This window comes from Melanotaenia boesemani, chromosome 5, assembly GCF_017639745.1.
Source record: "Melanotaenia boesemani isolate fMelBoe1 chromosome 5, fMelBoe1.pri, whole genome shotgun sequence".
Classification (NCBI taxonomy): domain Eukaryota; kingdom Metazoa; phylum Chordata; class Actinopteri; order Atheriniformes; family Melanotaeniidae; genus Melanotaenia; species Melanotaenia boesemani.
This window is the reverse complement of record NC_055686.1, coordinates 2820386-2844106: the sequence shown is the minus strand read 5'-3', so window position 1 is coordinate 2844106 and position 23721 is coordinate 2820386. Positions and strand designations below refer to the sequence as shown.

Genomic DNA, 23721 nt, shown 5'->3' with positions numbered 1-23721 from the left:
CATTGAAGCTGCATTCACTGACTTCTGGAAATTCAAGCTTTATTTGCACCGTTTTTATGTTGTTAAAAGTGTTTTATCTTAGATTTATTGTGTGTGTGTTTAGTTGTGTCCTCACTCATAATGTATGAGAACCTCCAGTGGTCCAGGTCTTCCTCTGGTCCAGGTCAGACCAGTGTGGTCTCTCTGGTGTCTCCTCCCTCTGATGCTGCTGTGGAAGTGAAGAGTTCCTCTCTGATCTCTTTAACCTCTCTGATCTGTGTTGTTTCCTCTCCTGCAGGACAGACAAACATCACAGCTGAACCTGGACATGACGTCTCTCTGCCATGTAGAGCTGGACATGATGGAGACATCGATGCTGTGGAGTGGACCAGACCTGATCTGGATCCAGAATATGTTCTTTCATACAGAGGTGGGAGCCTTGATCTAGAAAACCAGCATCAATCTTTCCAGAACCGGGTGGATCTTCAGGACAGACAGATGAAGGATGGAGACGTGTCTCTGATTCTGAAGAAGGTGACGACTAATGATACAGGAACATATGAATGTAGAGTCTTCCAGAGAAGAACAGGCAGCATGATTGCAGAGTCCAAGTCCATCATCATCCATCTGGAAGTTTCTCCTCCAGGTGAGTGTGTCTCTGTGTGTGTGGATCAGAGGTGAAGCAGCTTCCTGGTTGTTGATGTGAGAGTGAAACATCTCAGATCAGATGTTTGTGTTTTCTAAAGATGTTGTTGATGAGACTCTGTAGAAAGCAGCTGGTCTGAGTGCAGTGATCAGAGTGCAGGAGATGATGTGTGACAGCAGTTTGAAGAGGAAATGATTCATCACCTCCCTGATACTGATACTCACACCTGCTTCTCACCTGCAGGTACAACACAGGATGGAGGACATTATGGACTGATTGTGGGTCTGTTAGCTGCTGGGATCATTGGGATGGTTGTTGGTTTCTGGATCTATAAAAGAGTCCAGAAGAAGAACTCAGCTCCATCAAGCAGCAGCTTCACCAGCAGAGATGAAGGAGAAAATGAAAATGAGGCCAACAATTTATGTGTGGAAGCACCAACAGATCAGGAGAAACACCAAAACTCTTAACTGGTTTCAGCTGAGATTTCCAGACTGAAGAGAAAATGATTGATTTAGTAAAAAGTGCAGCTTCTGAAAACAGAAGTAAAAAGTCTCAAATGTAACCTGCTGCATTTCAGACCCGAGTAGCAGGAGAACCGAGACTTTTCACCAAAGAGAACATTTCTAAATATATTTCACTAACATGAATTTCATTTCAGAAGCACCGTCCCAGTATGGATCCACAGATGCTGCAGACTCTTTAAATCCCAGTTTATGGACCACAGACTGGGTTTTATAGAACACTCCAGTCCACGTGGCTGGAAACATGGTGGTTTCTGATCTGGATCAGGGTCCCAGTGAGGTTACTTCAGGGTCGGCTCAGACTTTTCAGAACCACGAGGCTGGTTCACGACTTCCAAACCCGTCATAAAACCCATTAACTGAGAAACTACAAGCTTTTCTGGAAAAAGGCAGATGGACGTAGACGTTGATGATAATTTACTGACGGGTTTGAGTCACGTTTCAGTTTTTTCTGATGTTTTCATCCTGGTAGAAATGATGGATTCTGATTGGTCAGCGGCTGCGAGCTGTTTGACATGAATGTGGCCGGTCAGAACGTCTGGAGGACTGATGAGCGTCGTGGTGCTGCTCAGCAGGGACGTCACACTTACTGAATTTCACCATCAGTTTTAAAGGCTGGATGAATTAATCCTAAAGATCCTGAACATCCTGACTTTCAATGTGGGATCATGTGATCAGATCAGGAAGGAAAACAACAAGCGTGTGTTAGCGTTGTGTGTGTTTTCCTTCCTAAAGATCCTGAACATCGTTCCTACCTTAACGCTTGGATCACTAAGGTGACACGACTGGATCATCGTCTCTGATTATTGTCACATTTATTAGCTCACAGGTCAAAGTCAAATAAACAAATTTCAGATTCAATCTAAATAAAATCTTATATAAAACCAACATGATCTACTTTTGACACCATCTTTGTCCAGTAACTGATTCAGGATGAGTTTATCTCAGACGTTGATGGATAACCTCTAAAGTAAGTACACAAAAACCTGTTAAGTCCTCATCACCATGATCTAAAAAAGAGAGAAACAGAAAAGAAAAGAAGACTTACCTTAGTTTCTATCCTAGGATTAATAAAGTTTTTTCATTTAATTCCAGAAGCTCAGAGGTTCCATGAACACTGATAACTTCCTGAAATCCACCAGCAGACTGACTTTTCTTCCTTAAATGATTCTTCAGCAGGTTTGTTTGCATAGATTTGTTTGGATTGTAGTGAAATGAGCTGCATCCTCACACAGGAACTGCTTTAGTTTTTAGATTGAAACCTTTGTTTTTTACTTGTCCAGCATGGTAGCAGCAGAATGATGTACTGTACTGTGTGTTCATCCCAATTCTTAGTCATTGTAAAGGTGTTTAAACATATTTGTGACCTTTCATCTTTATTGAAGTTACTTGATAAGTCAGCCTCTTATTTTGAAGTTGGAAGACAGGTTGGCTGAGCTGATGAATGGCAGGTCAGAGATAACCAGGTAATCACATAATGCTTGCTCTACATCTAACCATGGTTCATCCAGACCGCCGGGTTTAAACCATTTGGAGATATGTGCAGTGACTTAACTCTCTGGGGACCAGGGTATGAATGATTTACCTGGGACATGAACATTGATGAGTTTGAGCAGTTTGAGGTAAACAGATCAGAGGAAGAGTCCTGGTCTGACGCAGTGGGATCAACTGTGGGTGTGGAAAAGTGGCATGATTTAGTTAGTTATACTGAAAGGTAGGGATACAGAAAAATATGTTGTGTCAGCTAGTTAGGTCACGTGTCTGACTCAGATCAATTTAGAGGTCCTTCAGCAACCCCAAAAATGGGCTAGAAACGCCAATGTGTCACAAGAAAGACAGACACACACACACACACAGTGTCCTGGTGAGTAAGTTACTGACGCTGTGAGTCAGATGCAATTATTCATTTTTAACGTGACAATGAAAAAACATGTAAGCCAGGGTGGGATCAGCAGGGGCTTTGCGCATGCGCTGTTCATTTTCAGCGTGTAGGCGGAGTGGTGCGAGTCTCCTCTCTGCTGCTCTGACTGCAGCTGCTGCCGAGCTGCTGAGAGACTGACCGCCTCTGACTGTTTTTATTCCGACCGGCAGATTGTCGCTAGTCGGTTTTAACAAAAAAGAAAGTCGCCAAGTTCGCGACACTTACACAGAAAAAAGACCATGGCTGTACGCTGCACTGCAGTCACGTGACTCTGCAAAGAATGCTGGGATATGGAGTTCTGTCAGAATAACAGGGACTTTTCTACATAAGTAGTGGATCAGTTGTACTGTGTGATTGAAGTACATTTCTGTAATAAAAGTAGTTTGCATCTCAGTACTTCCTAGTCTGGAATACTGACATGAAGCAAATCTACCAGCATGTTAATCTCATGAAATCAGAAATCATTCAGTAAAATAATCCTGGATTCAGGTGTTAAATGTCCCAGCCACTTAAACATTCAATATAAATGCAACAACACATTTAGTCTTGCAGGGAACTCTGTGGACATGATGTTCTCCTCTATGTCCTGCTAATGTCATTATCAAAGCTACGTCCTTGTTTAATTTTAAAGTAAGCAGTATGAGTAGGGATGTCACCCGGTCTCATTTTGACGTCTAACTGAGTCAGAGCTGTTGGAGCAGAAACTCTTTAGTTTCTGCACAGTTTTAGTCTCGTGGGTAATCTAACATTCAGCTGTTGTTATGCTCAGATTAAAATTCCGATTCTACTTTGTTTTTATCTTTTCTAAGTTGTCCTCTGGAACGACCGGTGAAGGTGAGCAGACGATGAACTCTGCTGATACTATCGGTTACAGCTGGTTGGCATGTTGGCTGCAGCGATGCTAAATGTGAAGCTTTAGCTCTGCTATTAAAACATGGACAAAGTTTGAAAGTAAAAGTCACCTTAGTCATTTTAAGTTTATTTGTACTGGTTTATAAATGTCTTAGCGGTCTTGGAACTTCTTACTTATCAGACCTGCTTTTAAATGATGAGCCCTTGTGGACCCTGAGCTCCTCTGGTTTCGGTCTTTTAGTTGTTCCTAAAGTCAGGACTAAAACCTGACGAGGCCTCATTCCACCACTACGGTCCTGGTCTTTGAACGGTGTATTCTTCATGGAAACCCTACACGCTGGGACCATTGGCTGCTTAGTCTGCAGGATTGTTGCCATGGGGATGGCTGTGGTTAGGGGTGGCTAGGGGCTGGTGGTCGGTGATGAAGAGAAACCACATATTGTCATGATTCAGATGCGTGGACTCAAAAGATACTCAGTTTCCCAGGGATAGGTATAAGATCTTTATTGTACAGAGTGGAATTATGTGATTGTGCAATCCGGTCTTTCTCCGCTCAGAGGTCAGCAGTGGGTATCCAACGGAGCGCAGAGTGTTGAAACCAGTGACTGGAGAAGGGCCGCCAGGAGGAAGACTGAGGAAGAAGAGCTGCTGAACAGAGGAGAGGTTAATGGGGGAATACAGGTGGCTGGCAGGAGCGCTTGAATGAGGGGGCCGCAGAAGCAGGATGTGAATGATCCTTGAAGGGGCAGATAAATAAGTCCGTGATCCGAAATCCAATCCTGTTAGACAAGCCAGGGGTCAGTAAGCCAAGTAATCCAAAACAACATCCAAAGCAGAGTACCAGACAGGGGGCAGGCAGAATCAGAATCCAGGTCCAAAGTCAGATCAGCGTCGGGCGGGCAGGTAGGCAGGATAATTCAGGCGGGATACGTGCAGGGAAGAACCAAGACGATCTGGCACTGGAGGAATGTTGCAGAGCTGTATAAATAGGGCTTGGGACAGGTGAAGCGCATCAGCCCTAATCAAGAGCTGGTGGAGCTGAGGCGTTCAGGGCGGCTGGAAAAACTGAGCCACACACCACAGATCATGACACATATGTGTGAAGGTATCAGCATCTAATAGTATGAAGCCACATGAACACAAAGAAAAGCCTGTTTAAAACTTTATGGATAAACTATCATACCATGGTAAATACATAGTAAATACATGGTAAATACATAGTAAATACATGGTAAATACATGGTAAATACATAGTAAATACATGGTAAATACATAGTAAATACATAGTAAATACATGGTAAATACATAGTAAATACATAGCAAATACATGGTAAATACATAGTAAATACATAGTAAATACATGGTAAATACATAGTAAATACATAGCAAATACATGGTAAATACATGGTAAATACATGGTAAATACATAGTAAATACATAGCAAATACATGGTAAATACATGGTAAATACATGGTAAATACATAGTAAATACATAGCAAATACATGGTACTCCATCAGAGAATAATATCACAGTTTGTCATAAAGTTCTGTATCTATCTATCTATCTATCTATCTATCTATCTATCTATCTATCTATCTATCTATCTATCTATCTAACTTTCTGTCTGTCTGTCTGTCTGTCTGTCTGTCTGTCTGTCTGTCTGTCTATCAAATCTAAGAGATCATGTGACAAATTAAGGCATTGTTATTGGTTGCCTGTGGTTTTCTTTATTTTTTTAGAGTATTGCATCATTTAAAGGGGTTCAGTGTGGAGCTGTAACAGGGCAAACATGGGTTTGTTGTCAGAGGGTAACATGGTACCATAGAGGGTTAAAACCGGTATTAACACGACTGGTTTGACTTTCTCATGTAGACAGAGAAGGTGGAGCTGGATCTGTTTTCTCTGTGATGGAGGTTTTCTACCTGATGTGGTTTCTCTCAGAGCTGTGGTCACATGTTCAGGATGATCTAGTTTCTGAAGCTCTGAGGAGGTTTAACTAACCCTCTCTGACCTGATGAAGATGAGGGTGAAGATGTTTCATGTTTGCAGTGACTGAGTGTTTCAGGTGATCTGCTGCCACCTGCTGGTGGTTCTGTGGTTCTGCACTCTGCACAGGTCAGGACTCTTCTGTTCTCATCAGATCTTCAGGATTAGAAGATAATAATTATTTCCTGTGGCTTCCTGTGTTCTTAAGTCTGTGCCATCAGTAAGAACAGAAGATCTCAACAGTCTAGAAACTTCATTCTCTGTTATCTGCTGATGATGAAACTCTGTTAAACAAACTGAGGAAGTTTAATTAGAAGATGTTGGTGAATGAGGTCCTCTGACTTTGTACACGATGTGCAAGTTTATTTGTGTTTCTCTGAATCTTTAATGGTGTCAGACATGGAGGGATTTTATCAGCTTCTATTTAATCTATTTCTAGATGATGTGTCAGTAAAGTGGGACAGTAAGTGGTTCCAGAGCCCAAGCCGTGCGTCCAACTATATCTAGCCAGAACCGCTCAACCTCGCACACCAGCTCAGGCTCCTTCCCCGCCAGAGAGGTGACATTCCACGTCTCTAGAGCTAGCTTTTGCAGCTGAGGATCAGACCGCCAGGGTCCCCGCCTCTGGCAGCCGCCCAGCTCACAATGCACCCGACCCCTATTGCCCCTCCTGCAGGTGATGAGCCAACGGGAGCCTCTTAACAGCAATCTTAAGAGTAATTCCAAGAAGTTTGATAAATACGACCCCAGATCTAGAAAACACTTTAAATGTGTAGATTTTGACGTGTTTGTAAGTACTCGCAGAGGTTCCTGTCCCCATTTTAGAAAAGATGCTTCACTTTCATGTGGAACTTCAAGCTAAGTTAAAAACATAAATTGGAAAAACTGTCTCCTTTTGGAAAATAAAGTATTTTTGTAATATAATACTTCTGGAAACATAAATCTGACATGTTATAAACCAGCTTTCACCACTAGAACTGGTTTAATGCAAACTAAAGATTCATTATATATCATGTTGTTGTGTGTAAATGTTCCTCTTGAAGAGAAAAACAACTTGTTAGTAACATAATAAAGCCGGTTTTCCACCGTCCACATCCATGACATCTTTCCACTGGCCTCTTCCTCATCATACAGATGACGATGATGATCATTCCTCTGATGATGTCGTCTCTTATAGAGGTGTAAGAGGAAGATCAGGGCCACCGAGGACGGACCAACTATCAATCAGAGCAGTTTTTATCAAAATGAAAAGAAGTTTTCTGTCTGGCAGACACAAAATGAAGAAAACCGAGGAGCAAAATCAGGTCTCGTTCTAAAAAGAAACAATATTTTTTGCTGAGTCATCTTGTCTGCTCTGGGTTATGATGATGCTGCAGTTTCTCAGTCTGCTTCTGCTTTGAGGTTTGGGGCTGATGTGGATCACACGATCATTTTCCTGAAACTCTGGTAGCTTGGTAGAAACAACCAAACTGGTCCCCAGCAGCCACAGTGTCCTGCTGATGGAGCAGGAGGTGAGACACATGCTGAAGGCTGAAAACTCATCGTCATCGTAAATGTTCGTGTGAACTCCTTCAACGGTAAGTCTTATTTTTCTGTTTCCTGTTTTTTTTTTATCTTCAGTCTTTGATTCTGATGGTAAAATATGTAAATGTGATATTTTGTGCTGCAGTTTGTCATGAATCTGTCCACCACTGAACGCTGTAAAGACCCGTTTCTGCCTCCTTCAAGTACGTAAATAGGTACCTCTGTTAAACCCCCCTCATCTTCTTCTTTGTTCCTTTCACTGGTCACACATCAGCTACATGACTCAACACTGCCCCACGTTGTCTGAGGGTATTACTCCGTTTCTCTGTCAGGGTGCAGATCCATACGGGCCCAAGAACTAAATCATGGACGTAAATGACACAGAAGGGGGACAGTAGGCTCTGTAGCCGTCTTTAGCGTGGAGCATGAATGGACCATAATTCCATGAAACCAGATGAAACTACAGGAAGTCTCTGGAAGTGGGTGTAAAGAGTAGTTACATATTTATAAAAGCATCCTATAACCTGGACTTTATGGTGGTACGGTGGTTAGCACGTCACCTCACAGCAAGATGGTTCCTGGTTCCAGCTGGTTCTGTGTCTGTGTGGGTTCTCTCTGGTTCTCCAGGTTCCTCCCACCGTCCACAGACCTGTCACGGTTTCTGGGTTTTGGTGGGTGTTTTGATTGTTTAGGATTTTGGTTTTTGTCATGATTAGTTTGGTCATGTTCTTGGTTTATAGTTCTTATGTTCATGCTTTAGTTTTCAGTTTTGTCATGCTTGGTTTTCCCTCTTGTGTTCCTGTGGTTTTCTGTTCCTGCCTCGTTAGTTCACCTGGTCTGATTAGTCATCCACTTCACCTGTGTCTTGTTACTCCCTCTGTGTATAAGTACTCCCGGTTTTCAGTCATTCATTGTCAGATCCTCATTTTGTCATGTTTGGTTTTTGTTCTCTGGAGTTTATCCCCGTCGTCTATGGTTGCCTGTCTTGTGTTCCTGGGAAATAAACCTTTTACCTGCACCAGTTCTGCCTCCTGCCTGCATTTGGGTCCTCACCTCCGCCGCCATTCGTGACACAGACCTGCAGGTTGGTTAACTGGTCACTTTAAACTCTCTCCAGGTGTAAGTGTGAGTGGTTGTGTGTCTCTGTGTTGGCTCTGTGATGGACTGCTGACCTGTTCAGGTGTACCTGCCTCTCACCTGGTAGCTGCTGGGATCGGCTCCAGCCCCCCATGACCCTGCACTGGAATAAGCAGGTTTAGAAGATTAAAGGCTCTGATTGGACCGATCAGCTGACAGAGTCCACGTCTTCTGTGGGAATCAGAAACTAATTTAAAGTGAACTTTGTAGAAACTTAAAGGTGTTAAACTTGACGTCCATGAAGCTGAAGACGTTTAGTTTGTGTTAAAGTTACATTAAACCTCATAATGTTTGGTTTAAACTGCTTTTCTGATGTTCTTGGCAGGAAAATGAGTCGGTTCTGCCTCCTTACTAAGAACCAGAGAGCTAGATGTGGATCTGTGTAGCTGAGGAAATGTCTGCTGTGTTACTGATCTTCCTTCTTTCTGTCATGGACCTGCCGTTGGCTCCTGCAGGTGAGTTGTAGCTGTCCAGGTAAACTGGTTCTAGGTCTCACATCATCAGTCATGATTAAATAGTTCCACATCATCTCGTTAATAAAGTGTATTTATTTATGTGTTTGTCCAGGTTTCTCCTGTGTTTTAACAGAAAATCTGGTTTCTTATTGGGTCTAAATGTAGATAAAAGGTCACATGACTCGAATTTTTCCTCAGTCCTCAAACGCAGCATTAAAGCTGCATTCACTGACTTCTGGAAATTCAAGCTTTATTTGCACCATTTTTATGTTAAGTGTTTTATCTTAGATTTACAGTGTGTGTTTAGTTGTGTCCTCACTCATTGTGTATGAGAACCTCCAGTGGTCCAGGTCTTACTCTGGTCCAGGTCTTCCTCTGGTCCAGGTCAGACCAGTGTGGTCTCTCTGGTGTCTCCTCCCTCTGATGCTGCTGTGGAAGTGAAGAGTTCCTCTCTGATCTCTTTAACCTCTCTGATCTGTGTTGTAGAACTGAACAGAGTACGCCAGACGTCAGACTGTCCTGGTACCCAGGAAGGAACAGAAGAGGGGGAGAGAGCCGATGATCCAACCTCCATTATCCACCTGGACGTTCCTCCAGCAGGTGAGTTTGTCTCAAAATATGAAATGATTCATCACCTCCCTGATACTGATACTCACACCTGGTTCTCACCTGCAGGTACAGCAGAGGATGGAGGAGAGAAGGATGGAGGAGAGAAGGATGGAGGCAGTAGAGGACGTCATGTACTGATTTTGTCAGCTGTTGTGATCATTGTAGTTGTTGTTGTTGGTGTCTGCATCCATAAAACACTCCAGAAGAAGAACTCGGCTCCTCCTCCTGACCCAGTCATGAACCAGTGAATAATGATTGTGTCTCATCATCATCATCATCGTCATCGTCATCATAATCATCATCATCATCATCATCACCAGGTCTGCAGCATTGTTCTCTGTCATGGAGACGATGAAACATCAGCAGCATCAACATGTTTCATCTCTGACTGAACTTCATAGAAATGTTCCAGAAACAAACCAAAGAATCCAGAACGAAGACCAGAAAGAACCCAGAACACAGAGGTCTCCATCCTCTCTTCATCTTCTGGTCCACAGAGGTTTCCATCCTCTCCTCTTCTTCTGGTCCACAGAGGTTTCCATCCTCTCTTCATCTTCTGGTCCACAGAGGTTTCCATCCTCTCTTCATCTTCTGGTCCACAGAGGTTTCCATCCTCTCTTCATCTTCTGGTCCACAGAGGTTTCCATCCTCTCTATCTTCTGGTCCACAGAGATTTCCATCCTCTCCTCATCTTCTGGTCCACAGAGGTTTCCATCCTCTCTTCATCTTCTGGTCCACACAGTTTGAACTGGTTTTAACTCGCTTATTCTTGCTGTGTGAAGGTGATCAGGTTTCGTATCCAGTTCTGAACCCAGTCAGCTCATGTCCTCACATCCACGGTCCTCCTGCGGCTCTTCTGGTTTTAGGACAACTGTGGGGTCTGATCTTCTTGAAACAAACCTAATCTGCTTCATGGGTCACATATTGAGTTATTAAACTGGAATTTGTCCTCTTATAAAGTCAAAATTCATTTGATAAATGCCCCCCGGTTCTCCTGCTACCGTAGCACAAAGCCTCGATGTAATTCCAACCCCGGTTACAGGAGTCAGAAAAGTCGCTAAAGTTTTTTTTAGGAGTGACCCGTTTCACTTTTGTTTTATGAACGGATAGGAGGACTACTTTACTCCAAAGAAGGTTTAACAGAATCTCTGTCTTTCTTTGACGTCGTGCTGCAGAGACAGTGAACTGTTAGCTAACAAGATAGTTTAGCTAGCAGCAACGAGACAAGCAGGTGAACATGGCTGAGAAAGACGTTAAATAAAGGGAGGCCTAATAATGGACTTGGAGCCTGATAAATCTCTTCCAAGCTTATGTGAACATCTTCCCCAGAGCCCTCTTAACCCCAACCCAAAGAAGATCTGCACCAGAACTCTGGAGGTGGGGAGGAAGCTGTGTCTAATGTTGACATCCTAAAAGCCATCGATGGGCTGAAGGACAGATTCTCCACATTTGAACAAACAGTGAACAAAAACACAGCAGAGATTATTTCAGTGCAGGAAGACGTGAAAAGTCTTGAGATACAGAGATGACACCATGAAGAAGCTGGACGACAGAACTGATGCAGGGAAACAAGAGGAAGCGGAGCGGTACAGCCGGCGGTGGAACCTCCGTCTGCTCAGAGCTCAGCAACGAAGACGTAAGAAAGGAAGTGATGGAGATAATCACCCCGATCATCCCAGAGGAGAAGAACAGATGAAATTCATGATACTGTACAGAGCTGGTGGACCGAGAGATGAGAACAGCTCACGTCATCAAACCTTCACTATGCACACTTTCCAGCACAAAGTACGAAGCTCCTCTCACCTCCGATGTGATGAAGAAACAGAGTCTCAGGCTGGTGAAGATCTCACCTGCACGGAGAGACAACGCAGAAACAAACTGGTAAAAATCTCAAGAAAAGCTGGAATGAAGGAAAGAAGACCAAATGGATTGGTCCGGTGGCCATCATGGACGATGTAAAAGATCTCTGATCGGTCTATATGATAATCTAGATACCCTAAGTTTACCATGAAAACCACCTACTAACAAGGTCTTTCAGCTTCATCAGGCTTTTGTTGTTACTATTTAAAATTAGTAATAACTAAAGTTCACTGTGACTCTTGTTTACATTGAAGATAATGTTGGAAATACATCAGGTTCTCCGGTAACATGTTAATAACCAACAATAATTTCCTTTTCTATGAAACCTTCCTGCCTTAAGAAGGTTTACACTGAGCCACTTATTGTTCATGTAGAACCCAGTGGTGATAATATAACGACTCCTCTGTTTAATTTACTGCTGTTTACGTTATGAATAGTTAAATAATCGACTTTCTACAGAGGAGCAACCACTGCTTGTCTGAGCAGCTGCCTCATTTATTTAAAACAAGGATAAAAGAGTCTAAAGATTTTACTTATGGTACTCAGCATTTATTTTTCCCTTTTAAGAGCATCTACTTAAAGTTTTATATTCTAGCACTTTACAAGTTTCTACTTATCTTCATCCAGTTCACTTTGTTTTCTTTCTGCTTCTTTCCTTTTCTTACATGGCAGACTTACATTTTAGTTCTTTAAAAATAATCTCCCTTCATGTCAGAGGAATACGTGAAACCACAAGAAAATCTATTTTTGTTTTCTGTAGACAGAAAAATGCTGACTTGATTCTTTTAAAAGAAACTCATTGAAGTAATAATGAAGTGACGTTTAGGACAGCACAGCGGGGTGATCGGTGTTATTTTGTCCTGCCTCTCAGCAGCCAGCAGGTGGCGCCGTTTCCTTCACACACTTACAGGTAACATCACTGAGTCATCATCTTCAGACGAGGGCAGATGGATTCTTCTGGTTTTCAAACATCTTCTTTATAGTCTGTAATTTGTATGATCATAATGATGCAGCTCAGACAGAAACTGAAACACAAGTAGCACATGACTCTTGGAGATTATAACGATGCTCCAGATGATCTTATAGAGTATCGATAAGAACAACTTTCATGATTTAAAAGCACCACATTTCTCTGTGGACAGCTTTCTATTACAGATGTGTGGTTATTCTTAACTTCTCATATAACAGAGTTTATCTGGAGTAATGCTGACAGATCCCTGCAGTCCAGGACTGACCTGTGCTTGATCTCATCTTCACGTCTACAGCTTGGTTCAGAATCCTCTCATGACTTTGCTCCATTATCTGACCACAAGTTGGTTACAGTTCATTTAGTAGGTAAGAAACAAAAACAAAGACATTTACCAGGATTCTGGAAGATAAATAACGACCCAAGGCCGGCTCTAGGAGTGTGTTTTCTTAATGGGACTGTTAGCGGAGTCCAACTCCCAAGAGACGGATTGTCAGGCCTCTAACCGAAGACCGGTCCAGCTTGGGCGTCCCACCTGAAACCAAAGCTCCTGCTGGTACAGCTCGTAGGGTCACTGAGGCACGCAAACCCCCTGACCGCAGTAAGGTGGCAGTTCCTCAGGGTGGAACAGGGAATATAAATAATCTATAAATAATGTACGGCCCTGCGATGGACTGGTGACCTGTCCAGGTGTTCCTGCCTCTCACCTGTTAATGCTGGGATACTCTCCAGCTTACCGGCGACCCTTAGTGGACTAAACGGTTCAGAGAATGAATGAAATAATAAATAAATAAAAATAAGAAACAAATATACAAATATCCTTCATCAAGGTTTTAACAACCAACAACACAACAAGTGTCTTATTGGACATTTGAACCTAATAACAATAAAGTTAAATATTAAATTAAAACTGTCACAAACAATCAGAAACAACAAAACATTAAACCTCTGACCACAAAAAGGTGGCAGTCCCTCAAACAATAACCTCAAATTTATATAAAATCAAGAACAAACAAAAGTAGAGCAGAACATTTTATATATATGTATTCCTTCATTTTCTTGTATTTTTGTCTTTTTATTTATTTAATTTTTTATCATTTTGTTTAGAAACTCTTTCCTTGTTCTACAACAACAGTTTCCTGTTTCTCTGCCCAAAAACTCACAAAGTTTTTCATGTCCAGGTTAACTGTGGACGACGGGGTTTAGAGAAAATGGATGCATGCAGAAGCACACATGTAAATGTACATATACAAATGTACATGAACATGTACACATGTACATATACAAATGTACATGTACATATACAAGTACATATACACATATACATGAACATGTACACATGTACATGTACATATACACATGTACATGAACATGTACACATGTACATATACAAATGTACATGTACATATACATGTACATATACACATATACATGAACATGTACACATGTACATGTACAAATGTACATGTACATATACACAAATACATGAACATGTACACATGTACATGTACATATACACATGTACATGAACATGTACACATGTACATATACAAATGTACATGTACATATACACATATACATGAACATGTACACATGTACATGTACATATACACAAATACATATACACATGTACATAAACACATGTACATGTACATATACACATGTACATGTACATATACACATATACATGTACATGTACATATACACATGTACGTATACACATGTACATATACACATGTACATATACACATGTACATGTACACATGTACATATACACACATATAAACATGTACATATACGTGTACATATACATGTGTACATATACACATATACATGTACATATATACATGTACATACAGTAGTAGCGGTTTAAAAGTTCCCCTGTTTCCATGATGGGTCCTTGACTGGCTCTTGACTGGTCCTTGACTGGTCCTTGACTGATTCTTGGCCGATCCTTCACAGGTCTGTGGGGGTAATGTAATCCCCCGCAATGACGTCGTCAGCGAGGCTCTGCCCCTAAGCAGCCCAAGTAAAAAAACAGCTGCAATCCCTCTTTTGTCCACGGGGAGGAGCAGTGATTTGATCTTGCTGCTCTCTAAACAGTTTATAATGAGCTGTGTCGCTCATTTGTTGCATTTTTGCCAACATTTAAAAAATGATTTGATTTGAAAATGGCGTCAAATAAATGTATCAAAAACGCCGACATGTGTAGCTAATGGTGTTATGAGGCAAAGCACAACCTCCTCAAGTCGGCTAAGTGGTGAATGTCACTAGCAGCGAGCTTTCTAAACATCCCGAGGAGCGCTGCCAGCGGTCATTTGACTGCAACGTAAGTTATTCACAGTGGGGGTTGATACAGCTGCTGCATAACTGAATATTGACAAAATCATAACGTAATATCGGCAGGTAAAAATAACATAATACTGATAATGTGTAAAGCAGGGATCACAAAAGTCCGGACCCAGCCCAACCTATATTCTGAATTAGGCCTCAAAGTGCTATTATCCTAAGTAGATAAGTAAATAAATGGTTTATACTGTGAAATGAAGTGTCCCTGGATTTTATTCATAGCGATCTAGTGATAAAACGTGATAAAACATCATACAGCTGTGTCTCAGCGGTGGGACAGCTGCCTGCCCGCTGTCTGAAGCAGGCACATGCGCAAAGGCTGGTAGGAATGACAGGAACCAGCAGCCTATCAGCACACAGGGTTTGTGATCTTACAGCCAATCAGAAGCAGAGTAGGGCGGGCATTTATTACAAGTCCGTAGCCTTGTTATATAAGACAGTTTGGCTGAGAAAGAGTCTCCCTGAGCGGCTCTGTGGAAGTTTAGACGTGCTAAACTGCTCGTAAATATTGATGTGTTTACTTTTCCAAACAAGTAAGCAGGTAAAACTATAGACAACAACTATATAATAAAAGTCCTAAAATACCAGGTTCAGCCGTTTAGTTTTTAATACACTATAAGCATGATAGCATGACTGGCGGACATCAAAAGACCGCTGGCGACGCTTCCAGTGTTTAACACTAGAAAACCCAGAGATTTCTTATCCCTCTACCATGCCCAGAGTACAACCAAAAGGCTGCCCGGTTTGAAATTAACAATTCAATGGCCAACAATTAGCACCTTTACATTTGTAAACACAGCCATTACCTGCCGTTAGCTGTTCAAGCATACTCCTTGGGGGGAGGAGTGTGCTTGAAAAGAGCCTTGTGGACTGTGCTGTTTTCACTCACCACAAACGGTATTTGTGCTTTTGACCATTTCTCACATTTTCATGTACCCTTTATTGAGCATTGGTCATGTGAGTTTTCATCGTCATCACACTATTGTACGCCCAGCTTGCTTTCAAGTGAGAGATTATCACGTTTCTGTTTCCACAAAGGCAAGAAGGAAAGCATAATCAAGTATTTCAAATGAGAGATAATTACATTCCTTTTGACCTGGGAACAGAAAAGCAAAATCAATTTAATGTTCCTCACTTCCTAATATGGTGCAACAAGGTTCACAGTCCTCAATGTTTTTAGTAAAAAAAAAAAAAATTAAAAAACACCTTACTAACAGGGTGGAATGGAACATAACAGAGTGGAACAGAATATAACAGGGTGGAAAATATTTGTTCCCAATTCCAAATAAAAATGCTTCAATGGCCAGATGATCAGCAATGAATAAAGATATTTCTACAGTGATCCAGATTTTTTGTTTGTCGTTTTTTTTGTTTTACATTTTAGATTTTGTAAGAGATGGGTGTGTTTTAACAACAGCAGTTTTATCCGTGACTTTAATCGATAATTATGATCATTATCCAGTGTATAAAAATGTTGGTGTAAAAACGCCAAAGATAGATAAGCATGATGCTGAACTTCGTGGTCTTAGCTCCTGGTTTGGTGTGTCTTGTTCTGTTTATTCTGAAAGGTATACCAAACTTGAACAAAGGCTAAATTCCTCAACATTCGCACTTGCTCCATAAAATTACCGTCTCCAAGGCTCCTCCACCACCACTTTGACTATGGATTGATAAGTAAATGAGCCGCAGTTTTGTAATTGTTGCATTGTCAAAACAGTTCTGTTAGTGTTGTCACACAAAATTCAGTAGACTAGTTGGTTCCTATGCAGTGAATTTACATGTTATTACAAAAATACACAATAATAAAATAGGCAAGTGGTAACACAAAACTGGGTCACTTGTTCAGCTGCCTCATTGCGGCTCATTTACGTATCAATCCACAGTCAAAGTGGTGGTGGAGGAGCCTAAGAGATGGTAATTTTCTGGAGCAAGTGCGAATGTTGAAGAAGGCGCATGTTCAAGTTGGGGGCTGCATACAGTACCTTTTGGAATGGTAATCAGAGCGTGTCGGGGAATAGCCCACCTGGAGGGGTGACGTAATCGGGATTCCCGGCGAGCAGGAAGTCGCAGCACAGCGAGTGTTGGATGTCCCCCCGCGATTAGACACATTGAAGTGGAAGAAATTATCTCCGATCCTGCGTGGGGCTTTTATCTGTCGCCCTGTCTTCTTATGGAGGTGAAATAAATAATATGAGAATAAAATAACCCTTCCTAGCTACCTCAAACAGATTCTGTGTTGCTTGATCCAAATCTGATTTGTCTATGTTAATAATGCTAATATTAAAAGATTAATCAGTATGATAAATACATCCTATTGAGAATAGAGCTAGGGGCTGTGATCCAGTATTTGAAAGGTTTTATTAACCTACTAGCATTCACTTCTGAATAAAACAATTGGCAGCGCACAAGCATGTTACAATTTCACATTCCACGTCAAACGATGATTATGTATTAAGTTTTATGCATTTTTATGAATTGTGACTGGCCATCAGAGGTGCTTTGAGTGGCGCCTCTGCCGGTCAGTGTAAATTCAGATAAAATCTGACAGACTACGGGCGATGAGAAGTCTGTGAGAGAAGCGCCATCTTCTGGGTCTACCCTATATTACAAGGAATGGGTGGAGTTTGATTAAAACATCGACACTCCCAGGAGAAGGAGGGGGCCTCTCTGGCGGCTGGAAGTTGGAAGGCAGCTGGCTGGAACTGGAATGGAACTGGGCTGGAAGCCGGCAGGTATTCGGCTGGCTTTCAGCTTGGATGGGAACTTTTAAACCGCTACTACTGTATCATATACACACGTACATATACACATATACATGAACATGTACACATGTACATGTACATATACACATGCACATGTACATATACACATGTAAATGTACATGTAGTTCTATGAGCTGCTGAACCCAGCGGGACTTGGAGAAAAGAGTAAAACTAACTTTGATTTTCCTCCAACCAGCATGCAGAACTCAAGGCTGGGCGGAGCTTTCTGTCAGGTGTGACACACACAGGTCATCTTCCCTCAAAGCTTCAAGCTTCTTTTGTCTTGGACAGCAAACAGAGAGTAACCTGGAGAAGGGATGTCGGCTGCAGGGCTGTTAATCGTGTTGCTGAGTCACCTCGTCCTTGTTTCTGGTGGTGAGTTCTTCTGGATCAGGTTTTTATTTTTTAGATAAATCTACAGAGAAGCAGGTAAATGTGTGTTTCACACTCAGCGTGGAGACGGAGTGAAGTGTTCAAATAAAAAAAACACCAGGATCAAGTTTAATTCGGGATAATAAACTAACATGATTACAATCTGGTGAGCTTATTTTCATCCATGAGTCCATATTAGCGCACGCAGACGAGCTGAAGTTCACTATGTGTGTTGTTGTTGACATGATTGATCAGCTGATCAATATGAAGATTGTTTTCATTCATGCCAGTAATGAGATCAGTATAAAAAGAGCTTTTCAGGTGGATCTTCTGGTTTTCCAGCTGCTTGTAGGAACCTGTCTCAGGATGGAAACCACACCTGTGCAGGTATCTGAGGTTAGTGGCCCCTCCCTGTGCCAGACACAGGAGCCTTGTTTTTTCCACTGCTTGAGTCATACAAAACACATGAATATTCTACTATTTCTAGTCATTTCTGACCTCACTTGTCCACTGTGACGAGTTCATTATGGAATGTAGGGAGTTTGTTGTTGGGATTTGCTGCCGTGTCTTCCTGTCCAGTCACATTTTCTCTGAGTGAATATTTGGACAAATATCTGGTTTAATACAGCTTCCAGTAATCTGAACCATGTTGTACATGAGTGCTAGAAATATTTACCCTGGGTTAGTTCTAGGACTCATTTCCCTCAGTAACATGTTAACTTCCAGCAAATAAAAGCAGCTTGTTACAGGAAACAACTAATTACTCTGCTGGTAGTTAACAGCAGGGGCGTTGTTAGGCCTGTTTTAGGGGGGCTGAAGCCCCTCTAAAATATTCTAAAGCCCCCCTAAATAATGTAGTGATTCAGTGTTTCATTTTAAAGATTTTTTTAAGAAAAAATGCTGACATATTCAATATAAATTTGTTAGAATATGAGTTTAAATATCATAAATCCACCAGTTTCCCCTCACTTCATAGCGTGAGGTCGAGAGCCCCTTCAGTAGTCGTTCATCCAGTCCACTTGTTCATACAGAGACGTCCACATCACTGAAAACCCAGTCCAGGTTTCTCTGAATCTTCGCCTGCACTCTATACCTGCAGCGCATGCCTGAAACACACAGAGCCTAAAAAGAACAGCATTAGAATAACATGATGGACTGATGAAGAATGGATATAAGAAAGTTTTTGAAGACAGTAAGTAGGTCTGTTCATCACTGCTGGTAGTAACAGTTAGTTAGCACGAGTCCCAGGTAACAGCAGAAAGTCCCATGTCATTAATAAACCAATGCTTTATGTTTGACAAATAAAAACCTGGCTCACACACTACGTACAATCTCTGCTACTCAGCTAGCTAGTTAGCCTGAAACGCATTGTGAAGGTCTCATTCTTTCTACCACGCTGTCTTTGGGGTGACTTCCTTCTGGCGCATCAGCTGTTTCTCACTTTAGGCCTGAGGACAGGATCTGAAGTCTTTCACGTTGCTATAGATTCACTCCACCAGCCTACCGATCTGTAGGAGTCAGAGCAGAGGAGCACAGAGAGGAGAGAGTCTACTGGTAAGCTGAGCAGGAGAGTAATGATTAGAAAGTATGGAAAGCCACTCATATATTAATATATTATTAATATTATTATATTAATATCCATTGAATCCCATTTTAATCGCATAACAAAATTTGCCCCCAAAACATTTTTTTATTTAAATCCATTTTAGGGGATGATAGAATAAAATAATAGACAAAGAGATTAATATTGTAAACTCTATTAATGTCTGGAAAAAAATGGATTTAAAACAGTAAAAAAGAAACAGAAAATATTCCAGGCCAAACCTGAACAGACCCAAAGTTAAAGTATCATTTAAAATAGTTGAACTAACAGCTCCAGCTGTTCTATAATTAAGAGTCTGCTACATGTTTCAGCACTTTAAACTTTTTAATGTTTTCATCCACACTCTTCATTAACAGGAATTAATATGTGACAGTAAACCAGGGTGGGATCAGTCAACAGCAGCTTCAGTCTGGTCATGGAGCAGAGGCCATCATCTCCTGCTTGATGGTCCTTTTTCTTTAAACCACTGAAGGTCTGAAAAATGGCTAAATATAGCAGCAATGTTGCTAAGTTAGTTGTGGAGGTACCATGTGCATCAGTGTAATCGCTGTATTAGGAAACTGTACACAGACATACGATCCACGATTAAATGTGTCTCTGTAATTAATTAATTGTAATCAACACGTTGATTTGTCAGTCTTTGTTAGTTATTTATGATGTTTTGTACTTGTGTGCTACATTCACTCACATCCTGTGCATTTCCTGGGGGCTAAGCCCCCCATCCTTAAGACCTAGTGACGCCCCTGCTTCAGTCTAACCTGAGAGGTGTTGGTAACTCGTGCTGAATAAAAGCAAAGCAGCTGGGCTGTGGGAGGAGTCTGCAGCAGAGCGCTGCAATGCCAGAGGTGCTCGATTTACATCTGAAAACAGCAGAAGAGTAAAACTGTGAAGGAGCAAAATATCAAATCATTTCATTTTATTATCGTTAAAAACCCAGATTGTAACTGAGATTAAAGTTCGATTAACACCGATCTTCTACTATCTGATAACTCTGTTATACTGTTGTGGAAAAGGTCACTTCAGACTTCAGTATCAGAATGAACCTCCAGTGGTCCAGGTCTTTCTCTGGTCCAGGTCTTCCTCTGGTCCAGGTCAGACCAGTGTGGTCTCTCTGGTGTCTCCTCCCTCTGATGCTGCTGTGGAAGTGAAGAGTTCCTCTCTGATCTCTTTAACCTCTCTGATCTGTGTTGTTTCCTCTCCTGCAGGACAGACAAACATCACAGCTGAACCTGGACATGACGTCTCTCTGCCATGTAGAGCTGGACATGATTATGATCATTATCATGATGACACCGGTGCTGTGAGGTGGATCAGACCTGATCTGGATCCACAATATGTGATTTTCTACGCATATGGGCACCTTGAGACAGACCACCAGCATCCATCTTTCCAGAACCGGGTGGAACTTCAGGACAGACAGATGAAGGATGGAGACGTGTCTCTGATTCTGAAGAATGTGACGATTAATGATACAGGAACATATGAATGTGGAATCAATTTAGCAATACACTGCATGAGGTCAGGCTTCACAACCATCTCCATCATCCATCTGGAAGTTTCTCCTCCAGGTGAGTGTGTGTCTGTGTGTGTGTGGATCAGAGGTGAAGCAGCTTCCTGGTTGTTGATGTGAGAGTGAAACATCTCAGATCAGATGTTTGTGTTTTCTAAAGATTAAAAAAATCCTGGTATTTTACATGTAGTGGGTTTAAATCTGAGTTTGTCTACTGAGAAAGATACGATGGAACAGATGTGATACCAGCTAAATGTTCCTGCAACAACTTGATGATTTTCTTTTGCGTTGTCTGAAAAGGTTTTCTGGTCCAGGTCTTCCTCTGGTCCAGGTCTTCCTCTGGTCCAGGTCAGACCAGTGTGGTCTCTCTGGTGTCTCCTCCCTCTGATGCTGCTGTGGAAGTGAAGAGTTCCTCTCTGATCTCTTTAACCTCTCTGATCTGTGTTGTTTCCTCTCCTGCAGGACAGACAAACATCACAGCTGAACCTGGACATGACGTCTCTCTGCCATGTAGAGCTGGACATGATGGAGACATCGATGCTGTGGAGTGGACCAGACCTGATCTGGATCCACAATATGTTCTTTCATACAGAGGTGGGAGCCTTGATCCAGACCACCAGCATCCATCTTTCCAGAACCGGGTGGATCTTCAGGACAGACAGATGAAGGATGGAGACGTGTCTCTGATTCTGAAGAAGGTGACGACTGATGATACAGGAACATATGAATGTAGAGTCTTCCAGAGAAGAACAGGCAGCAGGATTGCAGAGTCCAAGTCCATTATCATCCATCTGGAAGTTTCTCCTCCAGGTGAGTGTGTGTCTGTGTGTGTGGATCAGAGGTGAAGCAGCTTCCTGGTTGTTGATGTGAGAGTGAAACATCTCAGATCAGATGTTTGTGTTTTCTAAAGATGTTGTTGATGAGACTCTGTAGAAAGCAGCTGGTCTGAGTGCAGTGATCAGAGTGCAGGAGATGATGTGTGACAGCAGTTTGAAGAGGAAATGATTCATCACCTCCCTGATACTGATACTCACACCTGCTTCTCACCTGCAGCTACAACACAGGATGGAAGGAACCAGGATGGAGGAGACAAGGATGGAGGAGACAAGGACCGAGGAGACAAGGAGGGAGGAGACAAGGTTGGAGGAGACAAAGATGGAGGACATTATGGACTGATTGTGGGTCTGTCAGCTGTAGTGATCGTTGGGATGATTGTTGGTTTCTGGATCTATAAAAGAGTCCAGAAGAAGAACTGGGCTCCTCTTCCTGAACTGCTCTGACTCATCAGATAATCATCCTTACAATCATCATCTTCATCAAGCAGCAGGTTTATGAGCAGAGAGGAAGGAGAAAATGAAAGTTCAACATTTTATGTGTGAAAGCACCAACAGATCAGGTCTTATTTGGGCCTAAAGACTCATTTATGCTCCTTTTACGTTAGTTTCAAACATCACTGTCCTCATGATGATCATTCTCAGAAAGAGATATAAAATAAGCAGTGCAGTAGATGGAGGGGGTCTGAGAGGACATTAAATGCAGCACAGCTTCTTCTTCTTTGTTCCTTTTACTGGCTGCATATCAGCTGTACTGCTCAACGCTGCCCCCTGGTGTCCAGTAGAAGTGCTGTTCTATCAGGTTACGCTTCCTCAAGGATCCAAAAACGGACCAAATTAACATGTAAAAGATCCAAAGATGGATGAAATGGTTTGTATCCGTCTTTTACATAGAGCATAAATGAGTCTTTACCCTTCGTTAGGGACAGTTTGGTCCTTTCAGGTCCTTTTTCCTGAACTGTTGGTCAACATTTTGGTTGTGTTTTCCCATTTATTTTTGTGAGAAAGTTTGTCTCTTGAAAAACTTGTAAATTTCAGTGTCTATTTTATTTCAAGGTCAAAATGACATCAGGAACAAATTCATTATTCTTCTGGGTCATCAGAGGACAAAACGTCCCTTCTGAAAAAAACTGTTCTGGAAACGTTACAGAATTTTTTATAGTTTTTTTTCTCCAAATCTGTCAATCAATAAATCCTAACCAAAGATCAAAATACCAGTTTAAATTCACATGATAGTTACTGCCTGAGGATGATGAACGCTGTTGTTTTTACATATTGATCCATGTGTGATGTTTGTCTCTGGGGTTTGTGGTTGGCATGATGGGGGTGGGGGTCGGATAACATCTAAGTTATTCTAAGTTACACCAGAAAGGAGTAACATTATGATGGAGACGTGGATTTCTTCTTCTGTCCAGCTGTAACGTTTCTGTAGGAATGTCCAAACATTTTCTTCTCTAGATGTTTCAGAGTTTCTTTGTGTTGGTTCAAACGTTTTTCTGATCATGGTGAGTTTCTAACATGAATATTTCCTCACTGACAAATGAAAAGGTGATTATAGACAATCAATAATCTGTAACCCATCAGAAAGTGGATGAACTGGTCAGGTGTGTTTCAGAATAAAGTGGATTGTTGTGTGGAGCTCTCTGATTGGTCAATAAGACCAGAACGTTGTTTATCTCTGGTGTGTACTTCAGGGAAGCTTGTAAATGTCAGTGTTTCATATTTTATGTTTTTAGTTAGTGTTGATCCTCATGTAGGATGTTCAGTGTGTAACTTTTATTAATAAAGTTTTCCAGTTTGTAATGCAGGGAGCTGCTTCCTGTTTACCAGGTGC

The 23721-nt window shown here is 41.7% G+C and overlaps 1 protein-coding gene across 1 annotated transcript; it reads left to right on the top strand.

Annotated features, from left to right (window-relative positions):
* The first annotated feature begins 105 nt into the window (after positions 1-105).
* LOC121640466 (immunoglobulin superfamily member 2-like) lies at positions 106-23721 on the top strand. The gene is made up of 4 exons (XM_041986243.1): positions 106-625; positions 20750-20809; positions 21577-21864; positions 22108-23721. The coding sequence occupies exons 1-4, from the start codon at positions 121-123 to the stop codon at positions 22332-22334; spliced, it is 1080 nt and encodes a 359-aa protein (XP_041842177.1). The 5' UTR covers positions 106-120; the 3' UTR covers positions 22335-23721.